This window comes from Erinaceus europaeus, chromosome 12 (genome assembly GCF_950295315.1).
Source record: "Erinaceus europaeus chromosome 12, mEriEur2.1, whole genome shotgun sequence".
Lineage (NCBI taxonomy): Eukaryota > Metazoa > Chordata > Mammalia > Eulipotyphla > Erinaceidae > Erinaceus > Erinaceus europaeus.
Window position 1 is genome coordinate 55,921,075 of NC_080173.1, and position 23,568 is coordinate 55,944,642.

General features: G+C 38.1%; 1 protein-coding gene across 10 annotated transcripts in view; it reads right to left on the reverse strand.

Annotated features, from left to right (window-relative positions):
- Positions 1–5,013: 5,013 nt before the first annotated feature.
- MBTD1 (mbt domain containing 1) overlaps positions 5,014–23,568 on the reverse strand; it is a 64,825-nt gene continuing 46,270 nt past the window's right edge. For 8 of the 10 annotated variants that reach the window (XM_060203760.1, XM_060203757.1, XM_060203759.1 and 5 more), the window contains 6 exons: positions 23,373–23,520; positions 19,531–19,613; positions 18,908–19,142; positions 18,383–18,460; positions 14,438–14,629; positions 5,014–8,233 (listed from right to left, as the gene is read on the reverse strand). In XM_060203760.1, the coding sequence (XP_060059743.1) occupies positions 8,115–8,233; positions 14,438–14,629; positions 18,383–18,460; positions 18,908–19,142; positions 19,531–19,613; positions 23,373–23,520 (855 nt within the window). In that variant the 3' untranslated portion in view covers positions 5,014–8,114. The remainder of the gene's footprint in view (positions 8,234–14,437; positions 14,630–18,382; positions 18,461–18,907; positions 19,143–19,530; positions 19,614–23,372; positions 23,521–23,568) is intronic. The other 2 variants (XM_007525546.3, XM_060203762.1) reach the window with 1 other exon arrangement.

The window sequence follows — 23,568 nt, forward strand, 5'->3', positions numbered from 1 at the left end:
GTGCAGCCTTGTGTGTTTGCTTACTCCTACACTGAAAGATAAGATATGCTGATTTTATCCAGAAGTGACTCATCCTGCTTATTTATTTTTTTAAGATTTTATTTACTTACTAGATAGATAGTCAGAAATTGAAAGGGGAGAGGAAGAGAGACAGAGACACCTGCAGACCTCCTTGATTGCTCATAAAGCTTTCCTCCCTGCAGGTGGGGACTTGGGGTTTGAACCTGGGTCTGCACATTGTAATATGTGCGCTCAACCAGGTGCGCCACCACCCAGCCCCCTTAAGATTTTATTTATATATTCATGAAGAAATGGGGGCGGGGGAGAAAGAACCAGACTTCACATTGGTACATGTGCTACCAGGGGTTAAACTCAGAACCTCATGCTTGAGAGTCCAATGCTTTATCCGCTGCGTCACCTCCCAGACCATTATGGTGGTATGAGCATTGAACCTGGTACTTTGGATCCTCAGGCATGAGAGTCTCTTTGCAAAATTATTGCATTCTCTAACCCTACCCCACTAATCCTGCTTACTATGGAAGAATGATCTGACCCTTCTTGAACATACTTCCAGACTCTGGGAAGGGAAAATAGTGAGGCTGGAGAGGACAAATGTGGCAATGATTTTATCTAAGGAGAATGAATAATGGATAGTAATTATAACTGCTTCAGCTCGTACATACAGGCAATATTTCTTTTACAAAGAATTTGTTGAAGGGGCCAGGTGGTGGTGCACCTGGTTTAGCGCACATGTTACAGTGTGCAAGGACCCTGGTTCAAGCCCCTGGTCCCCACCTGCAGGGGGAAAGCTTCACAAGTGGTGGAGCAGGGCTGCAGGTGTCTCTCTGTGTCTCTCCCTGTCTCCCTCTTCTCAATTTCTATTCAAAAAATAAAGATAATACATTTTAAAAATATTGTTGAAATGTGATAGGATAAAAGTTATATCTTTGTTGACTGCAAATTGTGGAAGCTAAGTATGAGAAAATGGTCTTAATACCCACTTAAAGATAATACCGCTACAGTGTTGGGTTAAATGAAATAGCATTCATTAAAACTTAGTTTTTATTGCATAGAGAAATACTGGAAAAGAAGGGGTAGGTAGAGGGGAAAGATAATCTGCAAACCTGCTTCACCACTCATGAAGCTGCAGGTGGGAACTGGGGACTTGAACCTAGGTCTTTGCACATGATAACTTGCAAACAACCAGGTGTGCCAATGCCTGACCCCTAAATAGCATTCCTAAATTTTTTATCCTAGTTTCTTTTTTTATGTTAATTCCCTTTTGTTGCCTTTGTTTTATTGTTGTAGTTACCGTTGTTACTGATGATGTCGTTGTTTGATAGGACAGAAAGAAATGGAGAGAGGAGGGAAAGAGAAAAACACCTGTAGACCTGCTTCACTGCTTGTGAAGCAACTCCCCTGCAGGTGGGTAGCTGGGAGCTCAAACCGGTATCCTTATGCCAGTCCTTGCACTTTGCGTCACGCGTCACCTGCACTTAACCAGATGTGCTACTACCCAACTCCGTTATCCTAGTTTCTGACCCATCAGCAGTACATGAACTGTTCTCTGCAACCCAGCTGCCTTTACTCCTCGCTGGGATGAGTTACCTGTGGTTTCTAGAAGCAGTGAATGGTGACAAACATCTTAGACTTGTGCCAACCCAACCAAATTAACCTTAAATCAAGAAATAATGACTTTTGAACCCAGGTCTTTGCACATGTTAACTTGCACAGATCGAGAATGAGGTGTGCCAATGCCTGACCCCTGAAGTAGCTTTTTTAAAATAGAATTTAGCTTTCACTTTCCAAACAGAAAACTTTATACCAAAAATTCTTTGTCATTTATATTAATACGTGCACTTTAACATCTTAGATGTGTGCCCATCCAACCAAGTTAACCTTAAATCAAGCTGTTATGTTGGCTAATCCATATTGCTACATTACATGATAATGAAAGAAGCCCAGTTTGGGACAAAAACTTAGGATTTGGGTCAGACAGTGGCACAGCTGGTTGAGCGCATAAGGACTAGGGCTTATGCCATCAATCCCCACTTGGGGTGGGGGCTTTGCAAGTGGTAAAGCAGTCTCTCCTACTCTCCCCATCCCTCTCAATTTCTGGCTGTCTTTATCCAATAAAAGATAAAAAAAAGTTAGAAAAACTTAGGATTCAACAACTGGCTAGAATTTTGTTCAATATTTTAGCATCAGTGTTCATCAGAGATACCAGTCTAGGGGTCAGGCAGTGACGTACCTTGTTAAGCACAGATATTACAGTGCACAAGGACCCTGGTTCAAGCCCTGGTCCCCTACCTGCAGGAGAAAAGCTTCACAAGTGGTGAAGCAGTGCTGCAGGTGTCTGTCTCCCAATCTTATCTCCCCCACTTCCCTCTTGATTCCTGTCTGTCTTTACCCAAATAAATATACAAAAAAATTTTTAAAAAAGATGTCTATAGTTTTCCTTTTTTTTTTTTTTAACATTTTCCCCTTTGTTGCCCTTTTTTTATTGTTGTAGTTATTGTTATTGTATTGATGTCGTCGTTCCTTTCATAGGATTCTCTTGAATCATTTTGGGTGGTTCACTTCCTAACAAAGTCCCAAAACCTAGATATAGACCAGGTCACATGATGTAGGGCATTATGTTCACGTAATATATACCTGAAAGCAAAAGTGCACAGTGGTCTGCAGTGAGTCAGTATATGCAGCAAGCAAGTAGAAAGACGTAAAAAGACACCAAAAAGTTCCTAATGAAATAGTGTCTACTTACACTTAGATACCCTCCTCACCTACTTCCTATTGCATTCCCCCAGGTCACTCCAAAGCTAACCATATCAAAGCAAGGACTACAAAAACTGAATAAGGGCAAGACACTGGCATACTTTCATGATGACTCTTTAGTCACTATCAGGCCACCCCATCAGCTGGTGCCTTAGTTGGGGGAGTCCTGAAATTCCCAGACATGTGATGGGCCTAGATGGTGTTGCAGCATCTCTTGCTTCTTTCTCAGAAATGGAGGCAGAGGTACACACACACACACACACACACACACACACACACACACACACACACGCACCGCCGGAGAGAGATGGTGCAGCACTGAAACTTCCTTCAGTGTGGCGAGGGCTGGGTATGAACTTGGATCATGCACATAGCAAAGCATCATACTATCCAAGTGAACTATTTCACCAGCTTACTATCTTTCTGAGAGGAAAGAAAAGTTGGTCTGAAGTGGTAGAGCCTCAGTGACAACACAAATACTGAAAAAGCTTATATAAAAAGAGAACCCTGGGGAGTCGGGCTGTAGCACAGCGGGTTAAGTGCAGGTGGCGCAAAGCTCAAGGACCAGCATGAGGATCCTGGTTCAAGCCCCCGGTTCCCCACCTGCAGGGGAGTCACTTCACAGGCGGTGAAGCAGGTCTGCAGGTGTCTAGCTTTCTCTCCTGTCTTCCCCGCCTCTCTCCATTTCTCTGTCCTAACGACAATAATAACTACAACAATAACAAAGAAGGGCAACAAAAGGGAATAATTAAAAAAGAACATTGAATGCTTTAACACGGAGTAAACAAAGCAAGGGATGGAAAAAGCAAAATGAAATAGACAAATGTTGGGATTTGAATTGCAGATCTGTGGTCATCAAGGGAGTATTGAGGGGCAAGGCAGAGTGGGCTGCAAGAGTAGAAGGGGTCTAATGCACTTTGACAGAGGGATTTGTGCTTTGGTGGTAATCCATTTTGAAGAGGTGAGAAATTGTACTTTTATTTTTACCACCAGGGCTTCAGCTGTGGCTTTGGGTGTCTTGTGATTCCACTAATATTTGTGGGCTCTTTTACTCCCTGCCTTATTTTTTCTTCAGATAAAAAGTGAGAAGCAGAGAGAAGGGACACTATAGCACTGCTCCATTCCTCCTGAACCTTCTCCTTTGCACGGTGTGCCCGTATCATAGTAGCTGGCAGCTGAAACTCGGGTCTTTGTGCATGGACAATTATGTAACAAACCAAAACTGTGTGACAAGCTAACTCCGGTTCTTTAAATTCTGTTTTCTAAAACACATCATCTTATATGCCAGGGTTACTTCAATAATTTCAAAGTTTAAGACAAAAATGCTCTATCAACTACATTAACAGTAGTTGAATATTAGTTGGTAGAGTAGTAGGCATCTTTGCAATCAATTCACTCTTAACATACACAAAAGCCAACTGTTAATGGAGTTTAAAAACAAAAAACCGGGAGTCAGGTGGTGGTGCAAAGCATAAGGACTAGTGGAAGGATCCCTGTTTGAGCCCCTGGCTCTCCACCTGCAGGGGGGTCACTTCACAGGCGGTGAAGCAGGTCTGCAAGTGTCTATCTCTCCCCCTCTGTCTTCCCCTCCTCTCTCCATTTCTTTCTGTCCTATCCAACAACAATGGCATCAATAATCGCAACAATGTTAAACAAGGGCAACAAAAAGGAAAATTAAATAAACAGTTAAAAAAAACTAAAAAACAAAAACAAAAAACCACCAACTTTCCTAGTAGCAAGGATGACAAAACCTAGTTTTTCCATATCTGGTTCCCATTCAAGTCTATTTTATTTCTTTTTGTCATTGGTGCTTCACTACTCCAGACAGACCTTTCCCCCGATGAGTTACAGAGACAGAGGGGGAGAGATGCTAGAGAAGCACAGCAGCTTCTTCTAATCAAGTTTTTTTTTAAAATCATTTTATTCATTTATTAATGGACAGAGACTCAGAGAAAATTGAGAGGGGAGGAGGAGAAAGAGGGAAAGAGATACCTGCAGCCCTGCTTCATTCCTGAAGCTTCCCTCTTGCAGGCGGGGGGACCAGGGGATTGAACCCGGATCCTTGTGCACTGTAGTGTATGCGCCTAATCAGGTATGCCACCACCTGCCCCCAATGCATTTTTTTTAAAAAAGACTTATTTATGAGAGGAAGAGAACCAGAGCATCCTAAGAGAATATCCACCCGTATTCTCTGTCATCCTTATCAGGAAGCAAATTAAAGAATTGCTCAAAAACAACTTAGCTTTCAACATTTTATTTTGTGTAAAAAAAGGGCAAATTTAGTGAATTATTTTCATCTTGTACACAAAGTTATAATTTTAATGCTTCACATCCATGCTGAAAATTTGCAATTTGGTAGAAATGAAAGGAACATAAATTTCTCTGAAGGAATTTTCACGCAATTATGTACATTTCACGAGAAAGTTTTAAAGACTTTCTCAATAATCACAAGATACCAAGAAAATAAAAGATTAAATTTGTACAGATATTGATCTATATATCAAATACATACAGAAATGATGTAAAAACCTTATGTAGTTTACTTTGACCTCTGTCCTCTAAAGATTTGCCCAGGGACAGATGCTTTTCTTTTGTATAAATGACTGTGGCTTTATTTAAAATATGAAAATCAAAGGAAGAAACCCAGTTTAATCACAGTATTTTAAAATCCCTTCCCAATAGCAAAGGATCATTACCAAATATATAGCACCATAATACAAATATTGATGGGAGAGGGTATTCACATCACGCAAAAAATTAATAATAATAAACAAACAATGAAAAACCCGTGTTAGTATCCGTAGAATAAAAACTTGATAACAGCCTTAGCTTTCCTCATACACAGCAAGGAAAAGGTTAAAGAGTCTAAACTACTAAAAACAAAGGGGGACAAAAAAGAAATGAAAAGAAAGAAAAGCCAAATAGTCTTAAAAGGGAGAAGGGGAGGGGGAAAAAAAAGACAAATCCAAGGTCAGCAGTACAGTTTGAATAACGATAAAAGAGAGTGGGGCTATTGAGTAGTACAACTGTAGTTATGGCTAAGATATAATTCTCCTCTGCATTAACTTAAATTTCTTTTCATTAGTAGGAGGAGTTAAGAGTGAAGAGGGCTTTCAGATGATATTCAGAGTGTAGGAAGTACTTACCAACCATTAACTGTTGGTCATGGATAAGACAAGAAACACTTCATGAATAGCTGGGAAGAATGAGAACACTCAGAGCCTGGCTTTGCTATGGAGTTGGAGCTTATAAAACCTGGCTACAAATGAGCATTTCACAGATCTAATTACCAGGCTTCAGATCAAATCCCTTCTGGTTTATTCAATTCCCCGTAGAGCCCATGAGCCCAAGATATTAGTAAAGCATGCCACACAATTGGCTTCTTGTGCCCATAAAATCAGTCATGGGTTTGATTCACTGAGCCAGAGAATAAAGACTGCTGTTCCCCTTACTTCAGGAGTCTCCTAGACTCTAAGCTTATGGAGGATTCTTCAAAGTTAAAGATTTGGGAAGTGTGAAGGTGTCACATTAACAGTAGGTCCCTCTCAGTACTATTGTTTAAGATAAATATCCAGTAATTTAACAGCTGAATTCACATACATTTGACACATGAGAATCAACTTGGCGTTGATATGGTCTGCATTTATGCCCCTAGTCAGTTTTAAGAAATGTTGCCATGCGATTCCACACATTCTTATACTACAAAGCAACAAATTTTACTTCCAGTAGCAACTACAAAACCTTATGATATTAACCCCTCTTGCATAGAATGAGGTAAACCTGTGCGTATTACCAATGTTACTATTCCTAAAAGTAGAGCATTATTTTAGAAAATAAAATTGCTGGTTTTTAACGTTCTATGCATTTTAAAAGTCAAACAAAAAAACTTTATCTAAAATGGTCTCCTGGGGCTTTCCATTAATTTTCTTTTTAAAGCATTCCATAGGCTGACGGACTGTAGAGGTTAATCATTTTGATTAATTTCTAATTAGCCCTACCTATATTCCAGAGGAGATGGTGAATATTACCATTCTGAAGAGGCCAGGCTAAGACCCAGAAGCACTTCTAGAACAGACGCAATTAATTCCTGAGAGTTTAGTTTATGAACCTCACTGGTAAACGCTAGAGCTCTCTCATTCAGTCACAACTCAGAAAGTTAGAAAATGTAGAGAGCAAACCTTTCACCAATTTACCCTTACATTCTTTTTAAAAAGGAAATATGAATTTTAAAATAGGGAATGTTCAAAATGGTCCAAATCAAATTTTATTGTTAAAAAAATTAATTCTGAATACAATTAAAGGCTATTCATACTATATATATATATATATATATAAATGGAATTTTAAGAAAATTAAATTCTCTTTCAAATTAGTTTCCTAACAAATTCAGAGTAGTTAAAAGCAGAGCTGGAATGATTTTGAAATTTAAACTTATTGTGGCTTTAAAAAAACTTCTGATTCTCCTGGTAATACAGAACATCTGCTTTGGGGTGTGGCTATACCAAGTATTATCTCACAGATGGAGAGAGAAATGGAGATGATCAGAATCCCTTTTGTGGGGTATTTTTTAGTAAGGAGAATAAAATGAAATTATAACGATATTGCATTTTCCCCAACCCTCAACATGTAGACCGAGATCCTGTATATCTTGTTAACCATTCCAGTTTAACATTTTAGTGTTAGGATAATTTTAACCATTTTTTTAATTAAAGGAGAACATATAAAACTATCCAGAGTTCTTCCAGCTTCATAAAGAACCCCAAATAAATTTTCACAGAATGAAAAACATTTTCTGTACAAACATTTAAAGTGGGCTGCAATAAAATGCTAACAAGCAGAATTATCCCTTCCATGATCTATGTGGTGATGAGCCCTTCACGAGGGGGCTCAGTTGCATATTTCTGCAGCAAAGGAAGCTGGAGATGTGACTGGCCTAACTTCTAAAATCCCAAATCTCCCAACAAGTACCAAAAGGTTCATTTGCATTTACAACTATATCCTTCTTAAATCATTTCCTTCAATCCTGCTACCTAAACTTTAATCTTACCAAAAAGTTAGAATTTCAGTTCTTGTTAACAATGCACATAAATCCAAACTTGGAAAATATTACAAAATTCTTTCAAAAGTTTCAAATACAACACAAAAATTGTCCATCTTTATAAATTGAAAAATTTCCCCCAACGACTAAAATAGTTTCCCCACCCACCTGAAAAATCTGGAACTGAAATTTTCTGTTTAGCAAAATGTCCCAGTAGAATAGCCCCACTGTACAGCTGGATTGATTATAAATCAGTCCTGTGTAAAATTCTTCCCCTCCCACCCTCAGTTTCAGAACCATATCAGGGCTCTTGTTTGATGTAGAAATTGGCAGAGCCATTGCTTTCCTGATCAGATGCTCCTTGGAGGAAATTATAATCATCTCCATCTAACAACTCCTCCTTTAGCTGCAATGTAGTCACTGCATGAAAGAAAGAAATAGGATAATATTAACATGGAATGTTCAGATTGTTTTTAATCTTCATGTTCTACCAGCCTTACAACTAATAAGATGAAAATTCACTTCTTTAATAACAAATTAACCCCTATAAAATAAGCATTTAATTTTAATTTTCAAGGGATATTAACACTTAAGGAAAGTTCCCCCCACCAAAAACCAAAAACTGAACATTGTAAAGCACACAATAGACATCTTCAATAAAATGTTCCAGGCAATAGGCAATTAACCTGACTTCAGTAAGTTTCTTATAATTAAGTATTCACTTTTATGTCAATGTCTACATAAATAATGTGTCTTACATGGTTCTTAGTATTATTGGTTAATATGTAACAATGTAATAAATGACTAATAAAACTTTGTTAAACACCTGCAATAAACAAAGATATGGGGCCAGGTGGTGGCACACCTGGTTAAGCACACACATTACAGTGCACAAGGATCCAGGTTCAAGCCCCTGGTCCCCACCTGCAGGGGGTAAAGCTTCATGAGTGGTGAAGCAGGGCTGCAGGTATCTCTCCCAATTTATCTCTATCCAATAAATAAATAAATATTAAAAAAATAAGCGTTAAGAATATAGGCTCATCATGGAATAGGAGCTATATAGAAGGTGGGTGCTGTTGCTGCTGCTACCTCTTAAGACAAACAAAAGATGTTCAAGAGCCAAATAACCCTTCATGGAATTCAAGGTTTGAAGACTTCTAGCTTGTCCTGTGGGCTTTAATAGCAAAAACCAGGGTTAACAAGTCATTTTGTATGAAAAGGTTAATTATGAAGCACCTATATATTTTTTCAATTATAAAGTCTCTGGGGTTGTTCATAACTCAGATAGTATTAGCTCTGTTTCTCTTGTGGGTTTTAATCATCTCCTGTCCCCTGAGAAATTAATTTTATTTCATGCATTCAAGACTTTTTTTTAACTTAGCTCTGGTTTATGGTGGTACTGGGGATTGAACCTGGAACCTTTGGTGCCTCAGGCATAAAGACTTTTTGCATAACCTTAGTCCTTATATAATCAAGACTTAAGCTTCTCAAAAATAATCAGTCCAGGAGGTGGTGCAATGGAGAAAGCTTTGGATTCTCAAATATGAGGTCCTGAGTGTGATCCCTGACACTGCATGTGCCAGAGTGATGCTCTGGTTCGCCGTTGTCTTCTTTCTTTTCTTCTTTTAAAGATTAAAAAAAAAAAATTATTTATTGGGAGTCGGGCTGTAGCGCAGCGGGTTAAGCGCAGGTGGTGCAAAGCACAAGCACTGGCATAAGGATCCCGGTTTGAACCCCGGCTCCCCACCTGCAGGGGAGTCGCTTCACAGGTGGTGAAGCAGGTCTGCAGGTGTCTTATCTTTCTCTCCCCCTCTCTGTCTTCCCCTCCTCTCTCCATTTCTCTCTGTCCTATTCAATAACAACAATAATAATAACCACAACAATAAAACAAGGGCAACAAAAGGGAATAAATAAACATTAAAAAAATATTTATTACTGGATAGAGACAGACAGAAATTGAGAAGAGAGGGGGAGATAGAGATTGAGAGACAGACACCTGCAGCTCTACTTCACCACTTGTTAAGCTTTCCCCCTGCCAGTGAGGACCAGGGGCTTGAACCTGGGTTCTTGAGCACTGTGATGTGTGCATTTAAACAGGTGTGCCATCACCTACCCCTTATTTATATTTTTAAAACTGTTGTGAACACTTTTTCAAAATCTTTGTATTTATTATTGGATATATATACATACATATATGAAGAAATTGAGGGGGAAGGGCCAGATAGGGAGAGAGACAGACAGCTGTAGCCATGCTTCACCACTCGTGAAGCTTTCCCCCTACAAGTGGGGACCAGGGGCTTGAACCTGGGCTCTTGCACATTGTAATGTGTGCGCTTAACAGGTGTGCTACCACCTGGCCCCGGTTCTCACTTTCTCCCTCTCATTAATGGATAACAAATCTTTAAAAAAGATACTGTAAATTACAGAAGACAGTTAACAGTAAAATAAATATATGAATTTATAAGCACTCAAATAATGCATACTTTAAAGTATAAGTGGCTAAGGGCTTTCAAAATAGCTCACCTGGATAATGTGCTGCTTTGCTATGTGCTGTCCTAGGTTTGAGCCTGGTCCCCACCACACACATTTAGTCAACAAAAAAAAAAAAGAGGGGGATGGGTGGGGAGGGGAGCTCAGTGAAGTGTCGAGCCCCCGGCTCCCCACCTGCAGGGGAGTCCCTTCACAGGTGGTGAAGCAGGTCTGCAGGTGTCTGTCTTTCTCCCCCCCCTCTGTATTCCCCTCCTCTCTCCATTTCTCTCTGTCCTATCCAACAACAATAAGTAAACAAGGGCAACAAAAGGGAAAATAAAAAAATAAAAAAAAGTTTTGGGCTTGTTGAGTAGACAGCATACTTGTTATGCAAAGAGACTCTCATGCCTGAGGCTCCAAAGTCCCAGGTTCAATCCCCTGCACCACTATAAACCAGAGTTGAGCACCGCCCTGGTTTAAAAAAAAAAAAAAAAGTTTGGGCTAAAAATCACAAGATTCTGAGTTTATTCCCCCTCATGTTGTGCGCCAGAGTGATGCACTAGCTTACAGTGGTAGTGGTGGAGAAATGAACCTGGGACTTTAGAGCCTCAAGCATTAGTCTTCTTTGCACAGCCATTGTACTATTTATCTCCACAAGGACTGGGGTTCAAGCTGCTTGTCCCCACCTGCAGGAGGGAAGTGGTAAAGAAGTTCTAGGGGGTTGGGCCATGGCGCACTGGGTTAAGTGAACACCAGTAAGTTCAAGGACCCACATAAGGATCCTGGTTTGAGGCCCCAGCTCCCCACCTGCACGGGGGGGTGGCTTCATAAGCAGCGAAGCAGGTCTGCAGGTATCTATCTCACCTTCCCCTCTCAATTTCTCTTTGTCCTATATAATGGAAAAAAAAAAAAAAAGGCCACCAGGAGCAGTGGATTCATAGCAGGCACTGTGCCTTAGCAATAACCCTAGAGGCAAAAGAAAAAAAAAGTTCTGGAGATGCCACCCCCCACCCTTTTTTTTTTAAACCAGAGCACTGCTCAGCTCTGGCTTATGGTGGTGCAGGGGATTGAACCTGGGACTTCGGTGCCTCAGGCATGAGAGACTCTTTGCATAACCATTATGCTATGTACCCCTGCCCTCTCCTCCCCTTTCAATCAAAGAGGAGAAGAAAAACGGCAGCCATAACTCTGGTTTGGGGGGTCAGGGGCTTTAGGGGGTAGGGGAGACATACCACCTGTGTAGAAAAATGTGAACAAATAGGACAAAAATTAGCATATAGAAACATAAACCAAGGCTATACACACACAAAATACATGCATATTAAACTTATCAGGGACAACTAGTAATCAGTCTAGGTGAAATTAAACAATTCTGCCTATAATGTCAAATTTATTGGTGTACAACCTAACACTATTGTTACCAGTAGAATCACTTATAGTAGAGTACTACCCAAGTTCTTATTTGTTGACTTGTTTTATTTATTAAAAAGAGAGAGAGAGACAGAGGGAGGGAACACCAGAGCATCATGATGGCCTGTCCTGTGATGCTGGGGACTGAATTCAAGGCCTCATGCTTGAAAGTCCAATGCTGTATTTCCTTTGTGACTTCCTACATAGCAATGACTTGCTTTTTAATGAAAAAAACAAATAAAAAAAATAGATACTGTGGCACTCCTATGTGGTGTCTTAGGCATAAACATCCTTTGTATAACCATTATACTGTCTCACCCCCCCACCTATTCTTTCTTTTTTAAATTTATTTATTCCCTTTTGTTGCCCTTGCTTTTTTATTGTTGTAGTTATTATTGTTGTTACTGATGTCTTATTTAATAATGTAAACAGTCTTGATGGCAGTTCTTTAATTTTATTTTAGCATTTGTTTTGTTATTGGAGGTAAAAAAAAATGTAGTAGCCCAAAGACAGAAAAGTGAACACACTATGCCCATAGTAACAGCAAAATACCAGTCTATTAAAAGGCAAACCTAGCAACACAGTGCTGTTTTCCTTTTTAAAAAAATTACTTACTAAACATTCTTTATGTAGAACAAGTATGTAACAGTAATTATCATTCAAATCTAACCAACATGCATTCATTAAGATATTTGAACAGTACCATGAAAATAAACATAGAATAAGAAAAACAATTCATTAAAGGTGCAGTACCCACAATAAAAGGTTGATTAAAACAATATCTTGTTATAGGATGATTAAAATGGCTAAATGAATGAGGAAAAGAATTGTTGTGTTTCAAGACATGTTCCATTCAAACAGATGCTTTTTTTTTTTAATATAAGCTAAAAATTGAGATACTATAAAGCACATCCTGTAACTATATGCATTCACTGTTAACACATTTCTGGACTTTTACTCTTGCTAAAATACGGAAAGCAACTCAGGATAAAGGTGAAACATTCACTCAGATGTGGAATGTTTTAATGCAAAGTTTCATTGTCTTATGGAACCTTAAAGAAAAGGTGTCTATAATCTTCACACTAACCAGTCCTTTCCAGCCCTAGTATCTCAATGAATGATGGATGAAATAATAGATTCTGTGCCTGGATGTCACTTCCTACATTTTCATTAAATCTGCTGACTCTACTCACTAATATTTCAGAAGATAAATTAACAGACATCACATTTCCCTAGCTACAAGTCTAAGGACTCAACATCCAACCTATAGTCTTCATAGCTAAGAGAAAAGTGTAGTTCCTGCAGAGATTCACCATGGTAAATTACTCCAAGCTCACAAAATCTGCTTCCAATTCAGAAAACACTATACACTGGGGTAGAAGTCAGTAGGCCTTTCAGTTTACATACCATCAGTATTTTATGTTGCTGGGTTTTTGGCAATCTAGAAATTGCTCCATGTGAACTAGAAACCTCACAATAAGAGATGCACACCTTCAAAATCAGTCTACTACTTGAAGAAAACTAATAAAAATCCAAATATGCTAGATTTAGTTGTTTAAAGAAAATTATTCCACAAATAACAAGGACAAAAAGAAAAAAGTTAAAGACAAACTGAAATGCTTGTTAAGCTAGATTTTTGAATGTTTTTCCATTAAGGAACAAATAAACTGATGTGTAGCTTCAACCCATTTTTATGTGAGCAGCACTATAATAATCCTCTCTCAAAGTGATCTTCAGAAAAAACAGGACAGGAAAGATAAAGGTAATCAAACACCCTGCTAAGGAGCTGAAAACTAAAGAAAAAACATCTTACAGTGAAAACACATACACACACACACACACACACACACACACACACACACACACACAGAAAAGGCGTAACTATAGCTGTAAAAATATAATGAACAAGGAAAAACAGAGCAAGCAAGAGACTAAATCCCATGAGGGTATGCAATATAATAATAAGGCTTTTAAAAGAATGCTGACTAAATATAACAGCCTAGTTTAAATTAGTAGCTACATGCCAAGGCAGACAACTTAGCTTTGAAGCCATCCAATCTGTACTCATGGCTCTAAAGTAAAGCAAAATATTTCTTCACTTAGAAAGGGGGGGGGAGGGAAAAATCCTTTCTTTACAATGTACTAGCTTCCCTTAAAGAAACTGAAGTTCCATGCCATTTACCTAATTAACCACTATACAAACAAGAATATTAAAGTATGGAAATAAATTTCACTCGAATCCAACATCAAGCTATATAGGTATTCTGTTTTGAAGTCCATTTATCAACTATAAAACGTGAATCTTTTTTTTTTTTTAAATGAGATGCTAGAGAATGCTGTGATTTCTGGATATGATTAAACAGATCCCTAATGACATATTTCTCCTCCTGGTCATCAGGTAGACCTCTGCAATGCAAAATGTTCAACCATACTAATAAACCCACAAAATTGTACAAGTTGTCACAATCCCATAAACTGAACTAGTGCTACCCTAATTTGATGTTCAGAAGTGGTTTGTAACAAACAAACAAAACAACAACAACAAAAAAAAAACCACAAGTTTTCTCTAATGATTCATCTTAGTGAAGTGACTATCAAGGACTAATGGAAATGAAGGACTAGTGGAAAGGAAAAGAAAGAATTAATGAGTCAGCACCTATCATGCCAGACCATGCTTTGGCTCCCACCACCCTTCCCAGACTTTTCCCCTCTTGTAGTACCTGAGGTGCTGATGTGACTCATTACCTGTTTTGAGGCTGGGACTGAACTCTCGGCTAGTGCTGGGAGGTGGGAAGGCCTCCGGGGCTGTCTGTGCTGGAAGGGTTCGATATGGAGGAGGAGTCAACTCTTCGTCACCAGAGAAGCTCCTCCGCACCCCACCTGTCATAGGCAGGCTCGACAAACTGACAGGCTTCTTCCCAATTGGCATCTTCCTCTCTAAATATCAAGTCAAACTAAAGTAAGCTTTTACTTACATGCGTGATAAGAAAAGTGCATTATATAATTAAGGAAAGCTTGTGCTGCATAGGATACTCTGAAAAGAGAACCAACTATGCAAGTTCTTATTTCTGAAAATAAGGAGTGCATATGTGTATGTGTGTGTGTGTGTGAGAGAGAGACATAGAGAGAGGAGAGAGAGAGAGAGAGAGCGAGCGCACACAAGACTGCACACTATGGAGATTATTTCTACTTTCTCAGAGTCTGGTGTTGCTAGTGTCTCACTCTCAAAACAAAAACAGCAAAAGTTACTACTGAGACAATTCAGTGTGGAGAATAGTAGGCTAATAATATCCTTCAATAAAATTTGAACTTGGGAAGGAGAGTTTTTAAAATCCAATGGAAGAGAGAGGGTTTTAATTTGTTTTTGAGAGAGAAGGTTAAAAAGCCCTTTGCAGGTAGCATTCATTGCATAGAAGTCCAGACAGTGGGCTTCAGGGTTAAATTAAATAGTTTAGACAGTGGCAGGACTTCAATTTCAATATAAAAATATTATACACATCCAACTTTTAGCTTTATAAATTTACTCTTTTACTGGACACTTAATTCTTATTCTGAAAAGCAAACTTAAAAAGTTTGAAAAAAACTTTTTTGTCTGTAAGGTCTTAAGCAATCTAATTTCTTTTGAAATACTCTTTAGCTGTATTTTCTTAAGCAATATAAGCCTTAAAGACTTATACAGTGCTTTCATTACTACTAGTAAAAAATACTCAAAAATTTCCAACTATTGAAAACCAAGCACTTTGCATTAATTGGGCTGAGAGATGAAGGATACTTATATCTCTTTGTAATTACTAAGTATGTTTTTTTTTTTCAGAGTTTACAAATGACCCAGGAGAGAACCATCACAAATTACGCTTTACGATACCAAGACTACAGAATAAACTTCGGGGGAAGGAGACGGGTGTTGGTACACCAGGTTAAGCGCACATAGTATGAAGGCTAGGGACCCACACAAGGATCCTGGTTCGAGCCCCTGGCCCTACCTGCAGGAGGGTCACTTCACAAGTGGTGAAGCAGATCTGCAGGTGTCTGTCTTTCTCTCTATATATATCCCCCTCCTATCTCAATTTCTCTGTCCTATCCAAAAAGAATCGAAAAAAATGGCCATAGGAGCAGTGAATTCATACTGCAGGAACTGAGCTCCACTGATAACCCTGGAGGCAAAATAATAATAACAATAATAACAATAATAATAATGCTAATCAGATAGTATTCCTACATAAAATAATCTAATCACCTAGGCTTTTTCTAATTTACTATATATTTAAATATAAATATGCCTAAGAGCCTTACCCTCTACTACTTATAATAGCTTGTGAAGATGGGGGGGGGGGGAGTCATTTATGGTGTTCCTATTCTAGAATTACTTGAGAGAAGAGGTTTCTGCGGTAAAAACAAGTCACATGTAGTAAAACAGTCTCGATCTTCTTGGCAAAGTATTCTAAAACACAAGTTAATAGCTATCTCTTTATAGCAAGAACCCATTTCATTACAAAGCAGAGCAATGAAGTCAAACTGTTGTCTATCTATAAGAAATAGACAATATCAAGGAACATACTGGTGAATAATTTTAGGTGCAAAAAACCTGAAGAACTGTAAAATGCAGCAGCAGAGCTAATACTCTGCTGGAAAACTAAAATAGGTTTATCTGGCCGCTACTGATGAAAAGTCCATGTGCAATGGGGGTGACTTTCATTTCTTATTTGGATTCTTGAAAATTTTTTTTATCAACTATTTGATGAATAATATAGAAGAGTAATATCCTTACAATGAAGATTACTTCTTCTTACATAGCACTACAATAATTCTTTATCCTCAATCTGAAACTGAAAGTTTTTTTTTTCTTTTGTGAAATTTCAGCAACAAAATCAGACTTTATTACATGTTATGTATTTTGCTTCAGAGACTGCAAAGGGTACTAACACATTGTACTTCTTTTATAAGATCTGAAAAATTCTGATTGAAAATCATACCTGATCCCACATGAGAGTTTCTAATAAGGTCCTTAGTTTTTCAGTCCTTTCTACATTCACAGGATAGGTATTAGAGGTGATGTCCTAATATCAAGAGATTGAAATACTACATCTAAAGGACATGCTGAATTTGTAGCTAAATTCTTCTCTCTATTGAAACCAGAAATCTGGTTACATTAAATTTAGCTAAACAAAACTGCTATACCAATATTAATACTGCATTAATTTCATGTATCTTCCCATATCTGCAGTCTACTAATTCAAAATTATTAAACCTTGGTAAGCCAGAAATGAGATCTCTAAGACTGATACTTAGGCATGCAAGTTGTATACATAAAGTTCAGAAACTAATTCTAATGTCATGTAGCCACTAGTAGTAAAAATCTTCTTAATCTAACATTTTGGAAAGAAAATCCTGGAGTCCTTCCCAACAGAGCATGAAAAGATTTGTGCTAAACAGCTTACAGAAACCTTAGTGATTACATCTGCAATGGTTAGTTCACTGACAGTTTCCAGGAGAATGCTTTCTAATCTTTTCCAGATAAATGGGAAATCACTTTGGTCTACCAGTGTGTCTCGAACTTTCTTTTAGGTGACTATCAAGTCTGGCAAGTAGCTAGTGAACAAAATAATTCTGAGTCTCTGGAAGGATTATGCCTATAGTCTAAAAGAGAGGGCAAGAAATAGTCCTGAGAGTTAGGCTGACTTGGTTTCATGCTGAGAGCAAACTAAAGTGCCATCACAGTAGCTGGTAGAAGTTTTAAAGTTCCACCCCGAAAAACTATAAACAAGGGCAGAAGCAGACAGCATAATGGTTATGCAAAGAGACTCTCAGGCCCGAGGCTCCAAAGCCCAGGTTCAACCCCCACCCATACCACAAGCCAGAGCTTATTAGTGCTCTGGTAAAAAAAACAAACAAAACAAAAAAAAAAAACCAAAAATAAACAAAACCCATAAACAATTGTAATTAGAAAAGTAAAGATATCAATATATTTGAGCTTTTATAATGCTTCAGCTCTCTTGATTGGTGAAGTGGCAGACTAGTACTTATGGAAAGTAAGCAGGAAAATTTTGTTTACTTAAAATCTTGAAATGTACCTTTTATTTTTAATAAAGGCTTTAAAAAGAATCTTAGGATGAAATACACAAGTTTGACAAAGTAAAAAAAAACCTACGGAGGGGAAAACTATTTTAAAATATTCAAGTCGAAGTAGAGTATACTATGTACTATTTTGGCTATTAATGGCAACAACTATTCATTGTTAGGTAAAATATAAAATCATTAAAATCTATTTTTTATATTTAAGTTTTCTCAAACTCCATACCTTTTTTTAGCCATCAATTTCAACTTCCTATAAATACCGTTCTAGAAAATAATATGTTTTTAAGGATAGGCTTACTAGGCTCTAAGTCTACTGTATGGTATTAAGTACTTGTTTTTTAATATAAAAGTTAAAAAAAAAGTTTTCAGTGGATTTACATGTTATTTCAAGAATCATTTGTAGATTTTATTCTTTCACATTATAAGTACTATGGTAACATTTTTCCTATCAAATCTAAGAGTTCCTCAGTATTGAAAAGGTTTGCCTTTTATGGCATACTGCACCTTTAAGCATAGTAATTCACAGCCATTGGCTCTCCAACACCTATCATTTTCTGTGAAAGAAAACAATGATTGAATTTAGCCAATGTGTATAAACACTATGTGGTGACCCACTTTTCTTATGTCCTTTGTATTGCTGGGACTTTGCCTTTTTCTTCTGTTTTGATGAACTTGATTGGCTTTCTCTTGATGCTGAAAAATAAAATGGGAAAATTTGTACCAGATGATTGTGTTTAACTCTAGACAGTTAAGATAAACTATCTTTATCAAGACCAATGTGCTTATAAAAAGTACATGATACTTGTTCTTGTAAGAGTACTTGTTTTTGTAAAAACTATGAATTTCAGTATCACACCCCACTATTCAGCAAGCATGTATTAAATAGCAATACATTTTAATCTATAATTTAAAGTTGTTAAAATATAGTTTAACTTAATGAGTGTTCCTATTGTTGTGCAGAATTCTATAGTCATTATGTAACTGAATTTACATGGCCATGCCACATGTGGTCTGATTCTGTGATAGTTCTGTATTATCTTACCTGGAAAACAATCAGACATATGTATATTCTTTTCCTATATACTTATGTGAGAAGTGCTGATTTTTATAAAAGGACAACTTTTCTGTATACCAACTTACACTGTGATGCCGGAGGCTGTAGTTGATATCCAGTTAACTGACACCACCCTACAGGATAGAGGTCAGGGGACTCACAGTCTACCCACTGATCATACTCTTCTTCCCATCCATCGAAGTGTATCCTCAAGAGACGATGAATAATTCGAGTTACTGTGGCTACACATATCAATCGTGGCTCCATGAGATCTACTGCTTCTAATTTCATTCCTACACGAAATCCATGATTTGGAACATCCTATTATGGAAAAATAAGACATTACCACTGGTGAAAAGAATATATAACTCTACTAGCACTAAGAATAAAATAAAACAAAACAAAACAATGAAACCAAATGATAACTGAAATCTAAGTCTTTAAGTGCTGGGATATGATACATTTAAAAACATGAAGCATTTGAAAACTAGCTAGGAAAAGCATAATTTTAATTTTAGAATAAAAATGAAGTAAAATTTATAATAAGCTACTAGGTAAAGAAAAAACATGTTTTTTAATAATACATGTATTAAACAATGTTAAATCTACACAACAAAATTCTTATCTAATGCAAACATTTTGATCAACAATAATTTGCACTTGTGAGGCACCAATAATTTCATATAATTATGCCATTGTTTAAATTTACCTTATTAAATAGTTTTACTGGTGCTGCAATGGAGCCAGTTTCCCTGAGGTAGTCAAACCATTTAAAAGGAAGTTTTGTATAACCTGAAAAATACAACTGATTTAGCTAGCAGTTCATTTAAAAATAGCGTAACATTAAAATGTAGGTTAAGAAGGAACTCCGTACATACTAAAATATCAGATTTTAGGTTACACGATTAATTCTTTTATTTATTTTTTTGGATTATTATTATTATTATTTTTGCCTTCAGGGTTATTGCTGGGGCTTGGTGCCTACACCATGAATCCACTGCACCTGGAGCCCATTTTTTCCCCCTTTTGTTGCCCTTGTTGTTGTAACCTTGTTGTGTTTATTATTGTTGTTGTTGATGTCATCTGTTGTTGGATAGGACAGAGAGAAATGGAGAGAGGAGGGGAAGACAGAGAGGGGGAGAGAAAGACAGACACCTGCAGACCTGCTTCACCACCTGTGAAGCGACTTCCCTGCAGATGGGGAGCTGGGGGCTTGAACCGGGATCCTTACGCCGGTCTTTGCGCTTTGCACCACGTGCGCTTAACCCGCTGTGCTACCACCTGACCCCCAGGTTAATTCTTTTTAAAAGACTTATTTAACCTTTGGAGAACTACTGCAGCTTCCAATGGAGAAAACGGGAGCACAGAATTCTGGTGGTGGGAACAGTATGGAATTATACCTGTTATCTCATAACTTTGTAACTCAATATTAAATCACTAACAGATTAATAAAACAAAGATTTATTGGGTTATCAGAAAAGTCAGGACAGACTTTTCTATTTTTCAATGCAAAAGTGTCATGACTTCTCTAATAACCCAATATTTATTAATACATGGGTGTATATGGGGGGGGGGGAGAAGCAGAGCAGAGAAACAGAGTAGGAGACAGAACCAGAACAGAGCATCACTCCTTTAACATTTATGATGCTGGAGTCAAAAGCAGGTAGGAGGACCTCATGCCCACAAGTTCAACACTGTGCCACCTCCCAGGTTGATACAAAATGAATCACACACACACACTCAATTTTTTTTCCTTATCAGCCAGGTTGATACAAAATGAATCACACACACACACACACACACACACACACACACACACACACACACACACACACACACACACACACACACACACATTTTTTTCCTTCTCAGCACTTCTCAGCTCTGGTTTACAGTGATAGAAGGGACTGAACCTGGGACCTGAGAGCCCAAAGGATTAAAAGTAATTTGCATAACCACTATGCTAACTCTCTGGTGCAGGCATAAGCTTTTTTCCTGCCTGCTCATCACTGGGTTTTTACATTGACTTTTTGAGAGAGACAAGACAGTGAAGGAGGGAAGGGGGGAGGGAGATAGAGTGAAAGAACCACAACATCAATTTTGCTCTAGCCACTGGATTACTTCCTGGGCTGTACATTTACAAAAAAACGAATGGGAGAATCAGAGCATGACTGTACTGAAATCAGGTATGCTTCCAAGTCCTATGCCTTTTGCTGTGCCAGTAATTGCTACTAACACTAATTCCTTCCTTGCTAGAGGAATTTCCTTTTCTGTTGAGACCACTTAAATGCAAAAGCAGCTCTCCTCAAGTCTGTCTACCATAGGAGCAACAGACTTAAAAAAAATTTTTTTTATATTAGACTCATTAGAACAGTCTAGCATTGAGCATGTTGAGGTAAAATCTTTTTTTTTTTAATCTTTTTAAAGGTTTTTATTTATTTATTAATGAGAAAGAACCAAACATCATTCTGGTACACGTGCCGTCAGGGACTGAACTCAGGACTTTATGCTTCAGAGTCCAGTGCTTTATCCACTGCACCAACTCCTGAGCCATGAGGTGTAATCTTTAAGAGAATGAAAACTGGCTCAGAAAACTTTCTATAACACCATTTTAGTGCCCTCCCATCACTCCCTTCATTTTTATATGGTGCTAAGGAGTGAGCAAATAGCCTCTTGCCTGTATGACACTGCCCAAGCAACCTTCTTGGCCTATTTTTCCTTCTCTCTCTCTTACCAGAGCACTGCTCAGTCCCGGTTTATGGTGGTGCAAGGGATTGACTTGGGACTTAGGAGCCTCAGGAAGGAGAGTGATTTTGTATAACTATTATGTTATCTACTCCCACCCCTAATTTTTCTATTTAATTCTACAGTTCTGGATCTCACAGATGCGTGATACGACTGAGTGGCTTCCCCAGGACAATATTTCATCATTATAGACAGAGAATTAAAAATGAGAGAAGACAGAGGAAGAGACATTGCAGCACTAACCTACCATCCATGGAGTTGCCTTGGTGACATCCATAGTGCTCCCATGTGGTGTAGGGGCTCAAAATCAGGGCTTCACACAGCAAAGCTCTAGCTGGTGAAGCTATCTCCTATTACTCCCTTCTGCCCCCCACCCCCCCAAATATTTGTTTATGAGGAGGGGGGAGGAGCAGCAGCAGCTAGGATCACCAACGCATGTAATACATGGGATTGATCTAAAGACTTCATGCTTGAGAGTTCAGTGCTTTAGTCATTGTCATCTCCTGAGTCATCCTCACCCCTCTTCTTCTTCTATTTTTTAAAAATTAATTTATTTAAGAGAAAGACATGAGGACAGAGTGAAAGAACCAGACATCACTCTGGTACATGTGCTGCCAGGGATTGAACTCAGGACCCCATGGTTGAGAATCCAAAGCTTTATCCAATGTGCCACCTCCCAGACCACGTCATCCCTCTTCTTAAGAGAAAAATTCAAGATTCATATTAAACTCAGCGAAAGTACTGGTTATGTCAGAGAGCTATTCAAGGATATGCTTCCTTCTTATTTTTTCCCCTTTATTGGGGATTAATATTTCACATTTGACAGTAAATACAATCATTTGTACATGCATAACATTTCTGTTTTCCACACAATACAACCCTCTCTAGGTCTTCTGTCTTTTTCCAGGACTTGTTACCTCCCCCCCCCCATTCTTTTACTTGGGAGTAAAACACCAAGTCAAGTCTAGGTTCTGCTTAGTGTTTTCTCTTCTAATCTTACTCAACCTCTGCCTGTGAATGAGATCATCCCATATTCACCCCTGTTTCTGACTTATTTCACTCAACATGGTTTCTTTAAGCTCCATTCAAGATGGGCTGAATATAGTAAAATCACCATTTTTAACAGCTGAGTAGTATTCTATTGTGTATATATACCACAACTTGCTCAGCCACTCATCTGTTGTTGGACACCGGGTTGCTTCCAGGTTTTGGCTATTACAAATTGTGCTGTTATGAATATAGGTATACACAAATCTTTTTGGATGGGTATGTTGGGTTCCTTAGGATATATGCCCAGGAGAGGAATTGTAGGATCATAGGGCAGGTCCATTTCTAGCCTTCCGAGATTTCTCCAGACTGCTCTCCACAGGAGTTGGACCAACTGACATTCCCCTCCAGCAGTGTAGGAAGGTTCCTTTGAAGGATATGCTTTCTTTTAAAAAAGTCATACAGTAATTTAAAAAATGTTGCTTTCCCTCAAAAGCTAAAAAAGTAACTGTTTTAAGGTTTATATATGCAACAATTAATTGAGCCTACATCACAATTTCAATAGGGCTTGAAACTCTAATTCATATCTTACAGATGTTCAGGAAAAAAATTTATACTACTCTAACTTAATTAAAGCTAGCCAGAAAAGTGCTTTGTTTTTAGAGCACCACACAGCTTGTTATGTAACATGCACTCGTGTGCACACACACACATGCACACTGTCTTTTCACAGAGCAAGAAATCATGGGATGTATTACTTTTCACATGGTATGCCTTCAGAAAGGATGAAAACCCAGTGTATGTATCAGGAAGAAGTACCTCTGGGTGGAGTAAGTTCAATCATGTTAATTTCACAGAAACCAACTGGGAAAATAGAAGGGGAGGTCGCATGATAACAGAACCAGTCAGATCCATCTGCTGCTTCTGAGCCATCGATCCCAATCATCAGGAATCCGTCAGCCAGCACCTTTAAAAATAAAAAAATTCCAAGTATTTGAATCTATATATCCAATTT